Source organism: Lissotriton helveticus, chromosome 5_1 (genome assembly GCF_964261635.1).
Source record: "Lissotriton helveticus chromosome 5_1, aLisHel1.1, whole genome shotgun sequence".
NCBI classification, from domain to species: Eukaryota; Metazoa; Chordata; class Amphibia; order Caudata; family Salamandridae; genus Lissotriton; species Lissotriton helveticus.
The window spans coordinates 928348910-928366139 of NC_136065.1; the positions used below are offsets into that span (position 1 = coordinate 928348910).

General features: G+C 43.5%; 1 protein-coding gene across 2 annotated transcripts in view; it reads left to right on the plus strand.

Moving 5' to 3' along the window:
• The window catches only part of MYOF (myoferlin), a 680400-nt gene that overhangs the window by 463827 nt on the left and 199343 nt on the right, over window positions 1-17230 (plus strand). For both annotated transcript variants that reach the window (XM_078643399.1, XM_078643401.1), the window contains 4 exons: window positions 13714-13791; window positions 16569-16750; window positions 16840-16998; window positions 17113-17208. In XM_078643399.1, coding sequence (XP_078499525.1) covers window positions 13714-13791; window positions 16569-16750; window positions 16840-16998; window positions 17113-17208 — 515 coding nt within the window. The remainder of the gene's footprint in view (window positions 1-13713; window positions 13792-16568; window positions 16751-16839; window positions 16999-17112; window positions 17209-17230) is intronic.

A 17230-nucleotide genomic window follows, 5' to 3' on the forward strand; every position in this document is an offset into this window, starting at 1 on the left:
ACCGAAGGCCCCCTTTCCCTCATTGGATAACATTGGGCCTACCTACCTCTACACACGGCCGCCCCTGTGCTGCTGAGACTGAACTAACTGTACTCACCTGACCCTGGGTGAACCACTGAGTCTACGCCCAGAACCCTAACTTCACCAACCAAGTACTCACCTGGAAACCAGTAATTCACTTACCTGCCGTTTGATAACTTTGACCCGTTTTGACTCGAAAATTTTCTAAGTGTGAAGTTTTGAAAACTAAAAATATTCCTATCAAATCAGCCATCGTCTGAATTCGAAAATACTCACCTGTGATCAGGAGGGAAACTAGTACAGTACCTTTCAGCCCAGTACTGACCCGCAAAAGTAATCCCTAGCAGGTTTACTAGTAACCTGTATTTTCTCCATAGGAACTCATTGTCTGCTTTTCTATGAAATTTCTTCTGTCTACTTTTGAAAACTGCAAATATTCTTTACAAATCGTACGAAATACTGAAACGCATTACCTACCTGTTTTGAGTTAAGCCCCCAGTGGTGGCCCTAGGAGACTAGTGCTGAGTTACAAAAGTAACGCAATCGTACTTGACCTGTAACCTGAATTTCCTCCCATTGGAAAACATTGTCAGAATCACCTTGAAAAGTTTCTAAGTGTGAACTTTTAAAACTGCTTTATATTCAGGAAAATTCATCACAGTAACTAAAACGTTTTTGCTAATCTGGTTTCAGCTTAGACCCCAGGACTGAATCTAAGATCTAGTCCTGGAACTACTCCTATACATTACCAACCACAATAGTGGTTGTCTACCTTCGACAGATAATAATAATAATAATATTCCACATTTGTAAAGCGCACAATCACCCGTTAGGGTCTCTAGCCGCTGGGGGCCGTCGGGAAGATTAAGCAAGCTATTGCCCAGAGTCACATGGTGCTGGACTAATCTGCCGCCGGAGCCGGGGATCGAACCGTGATCCCCAGCTTCCGGAGTCAGTCGTCCTGGCCGCGGCGCCACACCTCTTACCAAAGTAATACATAAAGTAATCAACTGTACTTAACTATGAAAACCCCATTGTGCTCAATGCTAGAGTTTTTCAGAACTGTATTGCTTATTAGCTATCCTGCAATTATTGTGTGTACAAACGTATTGCTCCCCTGCAAAGTATTTACATGAGTACTCGTACCTCAAAGTATATTTTTATAACTCTTGGTTCTAAAAATAAAACAACTATATCTGAGGATATAACAAAAATTGGCCTGGAGTTCAGTTCTTGAGAGTGTGAAACCTTTTGCTGACTGAATGTGTACAAGAAATGCTTTACACTGTCCTCTGGTACGGTCTTACTGCTAGACCAAGCTACCACTTTGCAGAGTAAGGTCAGTTCTGACTTTAACCTCTGTTATACCTTTGGGGTTTGAGGACTCTATACACACTGTACTGCCTTATTGTCCAGTATATATAGAGACACTTTCTCATACACCTAAACTGGCTTTCGAGGCCTGACTGCCCTCGGGCCATGGAGGTCTCAACTAACAGGTACACAAATCCACTCCGTCTGGAAAGCCTTTGACTAGCATAAAAAATATAGAGCATTAAAGTGTGCTTCAGCGCTGGCACCTAAACATACCACATCGTCACATCCAAAGTCACTCTTGAGCAGAAGCAGTGCACAGCGGATCCAAGAAAAAGCCTTGGAACTGAAAGATGGTTCATCTTCAAAGACCTCTGCATCGAAACAGCAACTAAGCTGGCAGCATCGAAAGCACATACTCAAAAGTCTGTAACTGGTTAAAAAAATTATTTGTCTTCCACATCTTCTACAAAAAACACCAAAAGTAGCAAACAGCCACAGCAAAAACAGTTTCAGCACATTCTTGAGCGATTGCACAACAAACTTGACAAGGGACCAAAGACTCTTTTTGCACACCCAGATAATGGGAAACTACGCACCAAACCACCACCTAAAAAGAACACCTTTGAGGAGAACATTGCTGGGCCTGAACAACTAATCAACCAAAGAAGGACAGAGACACAAGTCCTATTTGTTTCCCTCCTTCTCCTTCCCTTCCTATTCCATCTTCACCTACTCTGCCTTAATGGCCAGTGCAGACACCCTCTCCGGATCACTTGACTTCTGAGCAACCACTTTTTCACCGGATCAGACATCTGCTGGTGATCAACTTGAGGAATACAATAGCCCTTATTTCACAGACCCACAGGGAGATCCCAATACTGCTTCTGACCCATGGGTTATTTATGATACCGATCCACAGGTTGATAAAGATCCTAACATCTATTCTTCCAAACCCTCACCGCCAGATGATACAACATCGTAACATGATCTTGCCAGTAGAACTGCTGCACACCACATTGTAACCCTAAACACTATCCCACAAGAGGATGATTTCCTTGTTGAAACACTGAATAGATCACACAAAAACAGCTCAATCGCACCCCATGCTTAAAGGTATTTTCTCTTCCACACACAACATATTTAAGCAGCCAGTTAAATCTAGGGTAGTCACCACTGGAGTTGAAAAGAAATGTAAAGCATGCCCATTGGACCCTTACTATATTAAGGCCCAAATCACAATAGATTCATTAGTTGTACACACAGCCACGAAAAGAGCAAATTCACAAGACACAGGAGATGCACCTCCTACAGACCGAGAGTAGGAAATCTGATGCTGCGGGTAAACGCGTTGCAGCATAAGCAGCCCAACCAAATGCATTTGGCAAATTCTTTGGGACTACTCACTAGATATAATCGTGCCACATGGGATGAAATGCAGGATCTACTGCAACACCTCCCTGATCAATACCAACAACGTGGTACACAATTGGTGGAAGAAGGAAGGGCTATATATAATGCCACTATACAATGTGCCCTAGACTCCGTAGACACAAGCACCCTCCAGGTTAATACCAGTGTCCCTATCAGACGTAATGCATGCCTCGGAGTCTCTGCTTTAAACCAGATGTACAACTACACCTGCTCAATTTACCATTTTATGGACAAAATCTGTGTGGGTCACAGGTGAAATGCTTGATAAGTTAATGACACTGAAACCGCTAACGAAATGGGGGCCCTAGAAACCTATCAACACAGTGGTTCCTTTTGTAGGGGTCAATACAGGGGTGCAGGCAGAGGGGGTTCCTCCACTGACTCTGGAACAGGACATAAACAACAGGCTTCAATCGGAGACAATATACCGGGGGATCTTTCTATAAAACAAATTCTAAAATTAGAGGCTATGCAACCACTACAAAAACTCCCACCCTTCCTAAACAGTGACCACCGACACCTCCCCCAACCACATAAAACACCAGTCGGGGGAAGGTTAAAGATTATATGTACACTGGCAGGACATCACCATAGATCAATGGGTACTACCTATAATCAAAAAACTGTATTGTTTAGAACTCAAACTCCACCCACAATACCACAAAGAACACAAAATATGGCACAAGAACAGCTTACCCTTTTACAGGTAGAGGTTCTATCTTTCCTTCAAAATGGGGCAATAGAAATTGTACCCTTACAGCATCAGGGACACGAAGTGTACTCCCTTTAGTTTCTCATTCCCAAAAAGTACAGAACCTTAAGGCCTATCCTAGATCGCAGGCCACTCACAAATCTTCTCAAAACACTTTTACATGGTCACACTGCAAGAGATGATACCACTGCTACCGCAAGGAGATTTCATGACCGCATTAGACCTCAAGGATGCATTCTTCCATATTCCCATTCAGCCAGCACTCCCCTGTTCTATATCATTTTCAACTCAATGGGAAACATGATCAGTACAAGGTGCTACCCTTCAGGACCCTGCAGCTCCAAAGGATTTCACCAAATTGCTTGCAGTAGTGGTGGCTCATCTCAGAAGGAAAGGAATACATATTTTCCTCTATTTAGATGTCTGGCTCATCTAAGGTCCAAGCTACCAACTGTCTCTTCAAGACACTCTGCAGAAGCTAGGGTTTATCATCAACATACATAAGTCTCATCTGCAACCATTGCAAATTCAGCCTTTCCTAGGTGCAACTAACAGTTCGGTTACAGCCAAAGCATATCCGAGTCCAGAAAGAGCGCAAAAGTTCACAGAAACATGATTTCTATTACAACTACAAGATCAACTCACAGTAAAAGTAGCAATGGTGATTTTAGGCATGATGTCTTCCTGCGTTGCCATGGTACCACACGCTAGTTTACCTATGCGTCCCCTTCAACGCACTCTCCAATCTCAAGTGGTGGCAGGGACATCTTAAGGATTTCGGGGTCCCTGAGCCAAACATATTTTGGGAGCCCCTGTTCGAAACAGCTTTGAATTCATGATCTAATTTCAGCTCTTTAGCTAGTTCTGACAGTGGGCAGGCACACTCATCCAAATTCTATATGTGTTTGCATCTAATATTCAGGCATACTGATAACACAGCAGCAGCTCACTAATATTACTGCAAATAATCTCTTTGACACCACCCCATTTCTCATGTGCGGTCCTGTTTTGATCTAAAATAAACTTTTTATGCATCTGTTGCATGAAACCTAAACACAGCATTTCTGTGCAAAGTGTCAGTAATAGACTCTCAGACATCAACCACATTGAAAATAATTTAAGGGAAAAAGGTTTAAGAATCTGTTTAAGAATAATTAAAGGTCATCAGGGCAAAACTCTCTGCAGAACAGAGCTGGCTCTAAGGGCTCCACCTTAAAGGATTGAGCGGAGGGGCATCTACAAGATCTAGTGTTTCTAGGGCCAGTGACTCCTCGCTCTCTGCAGTGGTGGAACATCATCAACTTGTTGCAAGGTCGGCTCTTCAAAGCCCCAATTCCGCAAGTCACGTTTACCACAAATGCAGACCTTCAGAGATCGGGAGCACATATGCAAGATTCCACAGTTCAGCTTATGGACAATAGCTCAGACATATCTACACATCAACCATCTAGAGCTTTTAGCAATTCAGCTAGCCCTCAAAGCTTTTCACAATCACCTACACCAAAAAGTAGTACTAATAGGCACAGACAATATGACTGCAATGCATTATATAAAAAGTGGGGGTACTCCTCACAGCTATCCCTCCTATCAGATCACATCTGGCACTGGCAATCTATCATAAATCTACCTCCTTGAAGAATACCTACCTGTGATGGACAGCGACTAAGCAGATATGCTCAGCAGAACACATAAGCAAGTACATGAGTGGGAGATCAATGTACCACTACTCCACTCTTCCTTCAAAAGATGGGGAACACTGAACATAGACTTGTTGGCCACTCACCTCAATGCCAAATGCCAGATCTTTGCCTCCAGGTTTTCCCACCCTCAATCTACAGGCAATGCCCTATGGATGAATTAGTCAGGAGTATTTGCCTATGACTTTCCTCCTCTCCCACAAATTCCAAAAAGGGCATGGCAGGCATGGTTCACAACCCTATTGCAACTATCTTTAGTGCCACATGATAAACTTCCTCTTTGGCCACATCTCTTAACTAAGGATTAAGGAAGAGTAATGCATCCCAATCCCTATCAGCTAAATCTGGTGATTTGGCTCCTGAAATCCTAGAGTTTGGGCATTTAAAATAACCACAAGAATGTATGGAAATCCTTAAACAAGCTCGTAGGACTACAACTAGAGCATGTTATGCTGCAAAATGGAAACTGTTTGTACATTACCGTACACAGTGCTTAATTTGTAAAATATGAAGTGCAGGTGCTCAAATGTTTGTCGGAGGCCACACCCACTTCATCCACTGGCCCCGCCCACTTACTATATTAGCTCCACTCACACCACCAACTATCACTGCTAAACATCAGATGTAATATAAGGTGTGTCAGGGCACTAGTTGTGTAAATCAGTATATAGGGAATGTTACATCAGACAGGACTACAAGGTATAGGAGTCAGATGTCATTTATAATTGCATTGTAGGACATATAGTTTAAGAGTTCTAAGTCTGGAAAAGGGCAAATTCAGAATTTAAAACATAACAGCATTGTTAGAGGTTCTCTCCAAAAAGAATTGATTTCTACCCAAAATGACCCTTTTTGCAAGATTAGGTTAATGAAAGATTGGGCAAAAAAATATATAGCTCTAATATATAACTTGCATTTTGCTTGCTGCTCTTGGATGACAGACTAGTTAATAGCTTGCTGTTCTATGTTAGGATTTTAACTTACAAACAGCAAGTAACAAAAGGATCTCTCTGATAGAAGCAGTAACACGTGTCACTGACCTACTTCACATGATTACATGCACTTTTTGATCAGCATGGTAAACGTTCTTTGCTCCAGGTATAGTAACCATCTGGCATCTGTACTACCTTACAAGCAGTCTTTCTCCATGAAGACGATTACTCACCAGAGTTATCTTGACATTTAATTTATGCCTGAATATTACTGGAGGCCAGGAAGGAACTCTGCAGCAGGTGCTTTTGAAACAAGAATATACTGGCTGTGCTGGCGTTAACCCTATGCTTACCTTTGTGACTGGGCCCACCCAGCCCAGTCACAAGTCCAAGCCCCACCAAGGTCGCTGAGTTAGAATGTATGCAGTATAATGGTGCCGTGAGTGGACCCTGCTCAGCCTGCTGACACCTTCATTTGCCCTTCACTGTCCTCTCAGTCTGTATGTTTTGTCTGATGAGGATTGCGAGGGTGAAAGGGAGGCACGAATGACTGTGCGCACCCAAACAAAAAGTAGTGTTGATTGGTTTGGCAAGCAACAGCAAGCAATTGCCATGGGCCACCACGCCACCCACGGGCAGCAGGATCATGGTGGCACTGGCATCACATGGCGGCTACGGCTGCCCGGTATACCTTACTTACAGTAACAACAGTGCATTCACAGTGTGTGTTTGTGTGTTTCAATTAAAACTTAAGTTACCAGACTTTGGGACATGCACACACACTGACTGCAATATTGCACTGCACAGCCTGCAGGTTGCCACTGCAGCCTTAGGCTAACTGGTAAGGCCTGCTGCTGCCACACCTTACACAGGTCCTGCCTCACCTGGTGGCTGGTGTGGTTACTGGTGGGCGGCACTGGCCAGAGTCAGACAGGTAGCCACTGGCCACTGCCAGTACAGTAGTACTCTCACTCACTGCTGGCAGCGGCTATGCTAGCCAACGCCCGGGCTACTCCTCAACGCCAACAACGCAACAACGATGTCCGGCCTGACCCGCCATTTGCGCTTCTTCTTGCTGCTTGCTTATTTTCATTTTCACACAGACTTACTTACTTTCACTTACACTTCACTTAGTGAACCCGTCCTAATTGAACCAATGCCTCAGAACGGTTTTCCAATCTTGAACCGAATGGCCAGTATTATCATGAGTGACTCGCTGATGTCGTGAGAGGTGAGGGAGAGGCCAGTCGGGCGGCCTGGTATGCTGGGGTGTGCCAAATTAATTGCCAAAGCAGCAAATACGCGCGCATTGCTTGCAATGCAATCTGAAAAAAACTGCGCACGCACACGCTGCTTTCCGCACACAGCCCCAACCCCCCCACACTGTGTCCTAGGAGTCCAAAAGCTGCAATCCCCATGGCGGCCATGGCCATCCCCCTCATGACATCAGAGGCCACTGAAAGCAAGCAAGTCTAACAAACTCTGCTGAGTTGGAGCGCCGGTGCCAGTTGCAGCTCAAGGATGGCGGCGGGCCTCGCCCTCTTTGCGTCCGAGGTGGTTGTCCTCCACAAGCAGGCGGCGCACCATCCAGCGCAGGTGCACCACCTTCCTGGATTAGGGACAGGCCTGCGGTCAGTTTGGCTCAGTCCACCACCCGCAGTCGCAGAACAGGAGCGCCGAGCGCTGCCTGCAGCCACTTTCTAAAAGCCCGGAAATGCTTCAACCTCGGGGTTGAGGGGGGCCCCTATCCAGATTGCAGCCATAGCCCGAATCGCGACGCGTATTATGCAGGCTGGTCAGAGTGTCCTCGGACACATGTCCAGGGCAGCTGAGCTCCTTCCCTCTCACCTGCAGGGCCTGGGCAACCTGCCAGCCCTCCTGCTCTCGGTCCACCCTCAGAGGGCAGTGCATACTGCACACCCAAGTCTGGGCCCCCCTCAGGATCAGCAGCGCCCCCTTTTCTTTAAGGGTCCTGCATGGCAGGGTGATGCATGCAAGTTATTTACCATAAAGGATGATTGAAGAGGGATTCGAGGTCGGTGTCTGTGGCTCGGAGCTCGGAGCTCGCAGCGCTTAACTTGCGACTGCCAGCAGTGCCATCTCAGATAGTCAGGCCATGCCTCACAATTTCACATTATTTTATCAAATATTTTCTCATGAAAGAAAGGTAAACAACCTATATAGTCTAATTACGATCTGTGCCCATTGTTAGGTGCAATTTTAAGAAAAAAGCGTCACCCACAGACTTGTAAAACAGAAACCAAAACTGAATCCAGCCGCAACATCAAACTAAGGGCCCGCGGCCACCGGCCCACGCCATTGTTATCAACATATAGTGATCACCAGTCGAATCCAATAATCATCACGCAGGCACACCATAATCAATCAACATATAATTATCAGTCGAATCGAAAATAAATTAAACAGTCTGACTCTCACTCACTCGGGATTACATCATTACTCGACTCTGTTAGGCAGGCTGCTGCGCAGCTTCATTAATTGATCAGGTTCGCCCTCACTGGTGCGTGCTGCTTAGGCTGCGGCTGCACACCTTTATTTAATTTTAACTGATGAGTATTTAGGCTACCACCAGGCCTTGCCTCACCTGGTACTGTGCTGCCTGACTGGTTGTTGTAACTGTAAGTAGTAGAACTACCAACGTTGTCCAGATCGCGCTTGCCTCTCACTAGACAGAGCGAGGGCAGCCGTCCACGATGACGAGGTGAGGCCATGCGGGTATGCTGGGGCGTGGTGGCAAAGCAGCATATGCGCACGCATTCAATCTAAAAAAATATCTGCGCACACTGCCTGCTGCCACTCACAGCCCCAACCCCCGCAGACTACCGTCGCCACCAAAGCCCTGCCCAACTCAGTGTCCCGCCCACTGGGGCGGCAACACTGAGCCGCAGCCGCTGCATTCAACGCGTCATCAAGAAGAGATTCATATCAATGAGATGGATCATTATTTCATTGCTAATACTGAAATACAAAGTAAGTGAGAAGCGTGTGTGAGTCCTGAAGCAGTACTTAACGAACGTAACACTTCAGTAACAGCAGCAGCGCAACACGTAAAACACATAAACACATAAAGCATAATAATTACTATAAAATCAATTAAGGGCACTAAACGCGTGTAGACCCGGCCCTGATAATTAAGTGCCGATGCTAAGCACCGGCAAGCACCGGCACAAATTAAGCACTGACCGTACAAGTAATCACATTCAACCTTTAGCACCTTCAGTGCAAGTCATTATAGGCTATCTCGTTCAATATGCATTAAACAAAGCTTGCTTACACTTCTATCAGATTACATTTAGCAGCATTAGGTGGCTACAAGCAAAACAGGCAATATATGCCCCAGTTTAAAATACCTGCAATTACAGCATTCATGGAAGGACTAAAATTATTTAATCTACCTTCCACTCCACCAGCCCCAGCCTGGGACCTAAACATTGCCCTTACCAGACTATGGGGCCACCAATCAAACCACTTCATTCATGTCAACTCCACTTTCTAACATGGAAAGTTGCCTTTCTAGTGGCAATCACTTCTCTCAGAAGGATAAGTGAATTACAGGCACTTACTCTCCAAGAACCTTGCTTTAAAGTATTCCCAAACAAATTAGTTCTGCTTACTAATCCAAAATTTCTACCTAAAGTGATCTTGGCCTTTTATACAAGTCAGACCATAGAGCTACAAGTGTTGTTTCTTAATCCAGACACAGTAGCAGAGCAAACCCTACATACATTAGCTGTTAAAAGGGCTATCATGTTCTACATTGATTGAACAAAATCTTTTAGAAAACGTCAACAGCCTTTAGTTGCTTTTAACAGACCTCACCAGGGGACACCTAGATCCAAAGCAGGAATTGCTTGATGGATAGTTAGATGCATTCAAGCATGTTATCAAATAGCCAAAAGGGCATTTGTGGTACCACCATGGGCTCATTTCACACGCAAATAAGGACCCACTATGGCTTTTCTAGGAAATATCCTTATAGAAATTATCTATAAAGCAGCAACATGGTATAACCCACATACATTTACGAAACACTACTGTGTGGATGTATTCACACATCAACAAGCATGAGTGGGTCAAGCTGTACTTAACACTATTTCAATCGAGTACTTCAACCAATGCTAGCCACTGCAAAGAGGAGCACTGCTTTATATTCAATGCGAAGCATATGTATCTACGGCCAACACATGCTACAAATTGAATAGGTCACTTACCCTGTCTATTGACTAACTGACTGACTGACTATTCGTAGTGTGTAGTGCCATAGATTCATATGCACCTACCCTCCTCCCTGGAAGCTTTTGGTTGAAGTAACTCTTAATATATTCAGTACTGTAATTTACACATCAACAATTAGATGCATGTTTCTTTATTCTGTCACTTGATTGCTTCTTTTCAAACGCTCACCCGATAAGCCAAAACAATCTAACAAAGGAGCCAAGCAACATGTGCAATGCACACTGGAGGAGTCACTATACCCCATGACTTGAAGACTCTTCAAAGAAAAACAACTTGTAATCATCTGAGCCCAACACTAGATGGCAGGATAATGATAAGCTTATGAATCTACAGCACTACAGGTTACAAATAGATTCTTACAGGGTAAGTCAAATATTCCTTTTGTGCTGGACTTTAGAAGGTAACTTTTTCAGGAGGACTAATATGGTCCCTGTATCCGGGCCCTGCTCCATCATGGTCAGCCAGTACTTGTGGCTTTCACCCAGTCTCACAAGACCAGATAACTGTGAGTAGTGATGTGTGCTCTTAAGCACTATACTTTCCTTAAACCTTTGAAATTGCATAATTCTAGTCCTACTGATTGGATTTTTGTTGTTTTGGTTAAAATTATTGGTTAAATTCTACTCTTTCTAAATTAGTGTGGAATTTTTCTTGTGTTGTGTTTTCACTTTATTACGGTTTAAATACCGCATATCTACTTTACACATTGCCTTTAAGTTAAGCCTGACTGCTTTTGGGCCAGGTTGCCAGGGGGTTAAGCACAGGTTGATTTAGTGACTTTGTGGTTCACCCTGACCAGAATTGTGGCTGCTGCTTGAGAAGGGCTCACACCTGCTTGAACCAACAACCCACTTTCTCACTGAATCCTAGGGCAAAGGCATGATGTTCCTGCCCCACCTGCAAGGAGTCTTCTGATTGCACAAAGTAGCCCCTGCATTGAGTCTGGCAGATAGCTTGGGAAACTTATCTAGTGCAACCTTTTTGTTCCTAGCTCCAATTTGACGCAAGCACTCGGAAAACTTAAGCAGCATTGCTGCAATTAAAGTGATCTCCTAAAATAGAACACACCACTCATCTATAAGCAAACTGTATGCTTTATGATTTAGAGTACATGCTTCTGCTTGTCATTAAGAATGCTATGATTTGTAACCAAGCTGCCTAGAAATGTTTTTGATAGGGCAAACTTAAAACTGTCAACTAAAATATTGCATCATACCATCCATACTAAATGTACCATGCCAATGTACAATTACAACCTGCCATACCGAAACTACCTTCTATTCCTTTTTAAAACTGTTCTTTATTGAGTTTTCAACATAAAAGCACATACCATAAATGCCAGGATGTTGTCGATTAGCACCCATTACTTAAGAAAGTAGAAGTAATGCAATTTAGAAGACCGAACTAGAGGAATACTTTCCCCTACCCACCACAGACAAAGCCAAAGGTGAATGAGTCCATGCTTTCTTTACCATCTACTCTGTGAAACATTAGTCTCACACTCCTATACATTTCAAACATGCACACTAACATCACATTAGTGGTTTTGTTAAATCTAACCCAGAGCTCAGAAATCTGTTCCTGAGTAAGTCCTGTACCCTAAACAGGTAGACCAGTTTCTGTGACAACTTAACATTGACGCCTAATTCATTCAACGAAGATGGTTATGTGATGTGACTTATTGAAGCAGTGAAAATAAGCTGCACACAATCTAAAGTGCCTCTGTATAGGGAGCTATGATAAAGTACCCAACCTGATCAGTGTAACTGTAATGGTGATGTTGACTGAGAGAGGTAACTGCAAACACAACAATGATGGACAGAATGTGGATCAATGTCACACATTCACCCCAGTCCAAAGATCTGGGCCCAAATCCGTTGTTTTTCCACTCCACACCACCCTGGGTTAGACAATGGCGATATGCAAATCAGCGCTGACCCTGTGCCCAATGGGAACAGTCCAGTCCGAACTACAAAAGCCATGTCCTTCCCAGAACGGAATCAAGCATCCGAGGACCGGCCCGGTTTCGAGGTAACACCTCATCAGCCCGGCTAGCTTGACTCCAGTGGTGTGGAGTCCCTGGGACTCACGTCTGAGCATCCCCAGTACACTTAGAGCGGTAACTGCAAACACAACAATGATGGACAGAATGTGGATCAATGTCACACATTCACCCCAGTCCAAAGATCTGGGCCCAAATCCGTCGTTTTTCCACTCCACACCACCCTGGGTTAGACAATGGCGATATGCAAATCAGCGCTGACCCTGTGCCCAATGGGAACAGTCCAGTCCGAACTACAAAAGCCATGTCCTTCCCAGAACGGAATCAAGCATCCGAGGACCGGCCCGGTTTCGAGGTAACACCTCATCAGCCCGGCTAGCTTGACTCCAGTGGTGTGGAGTGCCTGGGACTCACGTCTGAGCATCCCCAGTACACTTAGAGCGGTAACTGCAAACACAACAATGATGGACAGAATGTGGATCAATGTCACACATTCACCCCAGTCCAAAGATCTGGGCCCAAATCCGTCGTTTTTCCACACCCCCCTGGGTTAGACAATGGCGATATGCAAATCAGCGCTGACCCTGTGCCCAATGGGAACAGTCCAGTCCGAACTACAAAAGCCATGTCCTTCCCAGAACGGAATCAAGCATCCGAGGACCGGCCCGGTTTCGAGGTGTGACATTGATCCACATTCTGTCCATCACTGTTGTGTTTGCAATTACCGCTCTAAGTGTACTGGGGATGCTCAGACGTGAGTCCCAGGCACTCCACACCACTGGAGTCAAGCTAGCCGGGCTGATGAGAGGTGTTACCTCGAAACCGGGCCGGTCCTCGGATGCTTGTTTCCGTTCTGGGAAGGACATGGCTTTTGTAGTTAGGACTGGACTGTTCCCATGGGGCACAGGGTCAGTGCTGATTTGCATATCGCCATTGTCTAACCCAGGGTGGTGTGGAGTGGAAAAACGATGGATTTGGGCCCAGATCTTTGGACTGGGGTGAATGTGTGACATTGATCCACATTCTGTCCATCACTGTTGTGTTTGCAAGTTGACTGAGAGAGGGCAGAACACAGGCTAATCTGAAAAGAATAGTCTGGGGGGGGTGAAAAATAGCATCAAAATACCGTTTCAAGTAGCCATTGTGATTTTGCTGCTTTTACTATTTAGAACATACTACAGGCTTAGAAGTTGATAATAAATTTGGAATAAAATGTGTCCCTGGACGTTAGATTTGCAAGCTATACATTTGCATTAGCTTCCTATGACAGGAATAAATGGGGACTTAGTTGGTTTTTTGCAAGCTCAATCATTTCACCTATGTACCTTTTTGTTTCTCCTCTAGAGATGTTCAGTTATCACCTTCGCTGCTACTTGTACCAAGCAAGGGGTCTTACAGCGCTGGACCAAGATAGCTTTTCAGGTATGTATGTTTTATTATTTATATAACACAAACCTAGATCTACAAGACTGTATATCAAGTGAGGATTACACAAATACATTTTACACACATTTAAGCACACGGAGCGTATGATTTGCTGAGAATCACTCCATGTCAAGTCTAATGTCAAGCCCAGGATTCGAACCAGGATCTCTGTTTCAAAGGTGACAGCTTGGGCCAATATGCCACATCTCCTCCCAAGTTACTTGCATCAGCATGATGTTGTGGTGAACTAAGACAAATAAATGCCTAATGCTGCACCAGAAATTTAAAAAATGATGATAGGAATATGCTTACAATTCAGTGTTCATGTGTTTATGATGATCCTTATTCTCTGGGTATTATGTGGGATAGGTAAGGCCCGATTGTAGCTCCTATTCAGTGCAGAGTTTCTTGAAACCATTAGATATTTTGCATTGAAATAAAAAATAAAATGTAAGTTAATCTCGTAAAAATGGTATATGTGATTACTGTATTTGTTGCTTCCCGACCCTTTTGCATCAAACTGTATGTTCAAGCTTCTCTTCGTTACATGATACTCTTCGTTACATGAGTTGGTTAGTTATCAATGGAGTTCTCCATTTGTAAAGGTACGTCAGAGGGCCACAATGGTTACCTTCCCTTAACTGATTTAGTAAGAGTTTATGGCCTGACATTAATTATGGGATTTAAGTCCAGTTTGGCAAGCCCTCCTTTGCACCTTGTAATTCCTCCTTTTATTTCTAAGTGTGTGGACACGTTGATATCAATTCTCGCCTATCCAGGCAACCGGTATCAGAGTGAACCGAATGTGTCTTGACAGCAGAGAAGGCCACTCTGTCTTGACGAATGCCCATACACCTCCATTGAGAGTGCCTGCTGGCCAGTAAGATGTTGGCCTCTCTAAGTGGGTTGAATTAATCCCTGTCCTCTTTTAAAACCACCATTGGGAATATAATAAATGTATATTTGTTCACCAATAGGTAGTTTTATCTTATACCCTCTTCATTAAAGTCCCTCATTCAGTTCCCACAAGTGCTGTTCTGAAAGCACGCATCGTGAAACCACCCTCTGAAAACCCTCATGAGCGCCCCTACATAAGGGTAATAACTCGCCCAGGAACACTAAGACCAGTGCCAGGAGGGGCCCAGTAATGAAGCCTGCCATCTAGGGGTGTGTGGGGGATTTTCATCCTTTAATTTTTCAGTTCTTACATTTGGTTTTGCCAAGCTACAATATGGGCCCAATTGTCTCGAGTTTTCAGTAAGGAATATTTTATGTGATTCGTACAGCTAAACTGACTTTAGTAAGTCTGGGTCACATTCTAACAGAAATAATGGTCACACAAGCTTTTCGAAGTAATATTTTACCAGCATACTTTGTGCAGCAGCAATGTGGACATCATTCATATGTTAACTAAACACTATGTGCATGTACACACTCAAGAAAAGCAGTGACAGTGGGGCAAGTAATGTAAAATAATGTATTTGCTCCTGCATGCTTGCCTTGCCTTCCTTCTTGGCGGCAAGTGAAGGGAGAACTGATTAACTACAGATGAACACCGTAGGGAATTTAGCATAGTTTTACAAAAGAAACAAGTCCTCTAGTCTTGCAGCTTTGGGCTATTCCACATTCACTTGTGCTCCTCTCACCTCCCCAGAGAGATGGAACAGAGTACAAGAGAAAATAGTTGAGATGAAATACTAAATATAAAAGTGGCTTCAATCAATCGCACTCATTTTCATTAATGCAAAAAAGATAAGTCTGAAAATTGTGGTCACACAGTGGACTAATGTGTGGTTATAGTCCGCTTTATCTGGAGCCCATAAACTGGGATGGTCTAGGCCCAAACATAAGATTTACTTAGTTAAACATGTTTTTCCAGAACCAGCATCTAGACACCTCAGGGTAGATGTGCACTTAACAAATTGCTTTAACATAACTTAACTGGATGGCTGAATAATATACATTATGTAAATCAGGAATAGTCTCAAGATGTGGTGCTGCTGTTATAGGTAAGCATTACTTTAACAGAAAATCCAGAAGGGGCATGTGTTCTCTATACTAGTACATGGTTGCTACTGAGAAGTGCTGGTGGACTCAGTACAGTGTCTGCCCTTTTAAAGCAGGTAAGTAAATAATTTCTACTTGTTAAGCTTTTTTTTTACGCTTGATCCCATTTCTCAATCCACTCACACGGTGACCCACAATTTCATCATCCTGGCTAAAGCACAAATGTGTTTTGCTCCTCATGGGCAGTGTTTGCAAGGGCACCAGAGAAAGGGCATGTGAATAGTAGTACACAAAGGCATAGCTATGATACTCCTCAGATCATCACATATTGATTTATTTATTTATTCTCATTCGGCCTAATGTTTGCAGTTTTCGTACACATTGCACATGTGTAGAGTTCAGACAGTGGCTCCTAAATGTTTCATTGGACTGTTAGTTTTTCATACCAGGAATTGTTCAACTCTTTGAAATTAATTTTGTTGCATGAAAACGCGGGGGACAGCATACTAGGACAAAGTGGTCTTTACAGGTTCTCAACCTCCTTTTATGTGGCTGTTATGAAAAGTGCTGTATCATATGGAGGGTTGTATACATGAAAACATACATGAAACTAGTGAATAGTTTTAAAAATATGTATTCTCATACATTGTCTAGTACATTTGCATGTGTCAAGGAAAGGTTCAACTTTGCAACTGTTCTAAGCATTCCATAAGGAAAATTAAACATTCCAACCTTTCTCATTATAAACTGATTTTTTTATCTTGTAGATCCATATGCTCATGTGTCCTTTCTCCATCGAAGTAAAACATCGGAAATTATTCGAACAACTCTGAATCCAACCTGGGATCAAACTATAATATTTGATGAAGTGGAAGTGTTTGGAGACCCTAAAACTGTAATGCAAAATCCCCCAAACGTTGTTGTTGAAATTTTTGACAATGATCAAGTGGTATGTGAATGCTGTTATAAAACTCATTGTCCAAGCATTTGATTGAACACTTTTGCGGGTTACCTTATTTTTGTTCCTTTTCTATTCAGGGCAAGGATGAATTTATGGGACGAAGTACTTTCACTCCCATGGTAAAACTTGATTCAGGCATGGATATTTCCCCTAGACTTCTCTGGTATCCAGTAATAAGTGGAAATAAACCCTGTGGAGAGATCCTTGCTGCAGCTGAGCTTATACTTCGACAGAAGGTTTATACTATAACATTTTTAAAGATATTTACCTTTTTAAACCCAGAAATGTTGTTTGTTATAGATTTCTCTGTGATACAGCCTTAAAAGTGACCACTATTTTGTTATTTTTAGGGTGGCGGTAATCTGCCAATTTTGCCATCTAAAAGAGGAGCTCTTTATATGGTGCCTCAAGGTATTCGGCCAGTGGTTCAATTGACTGCTATTGAGGTAAATGCCAACCTTGTCTACA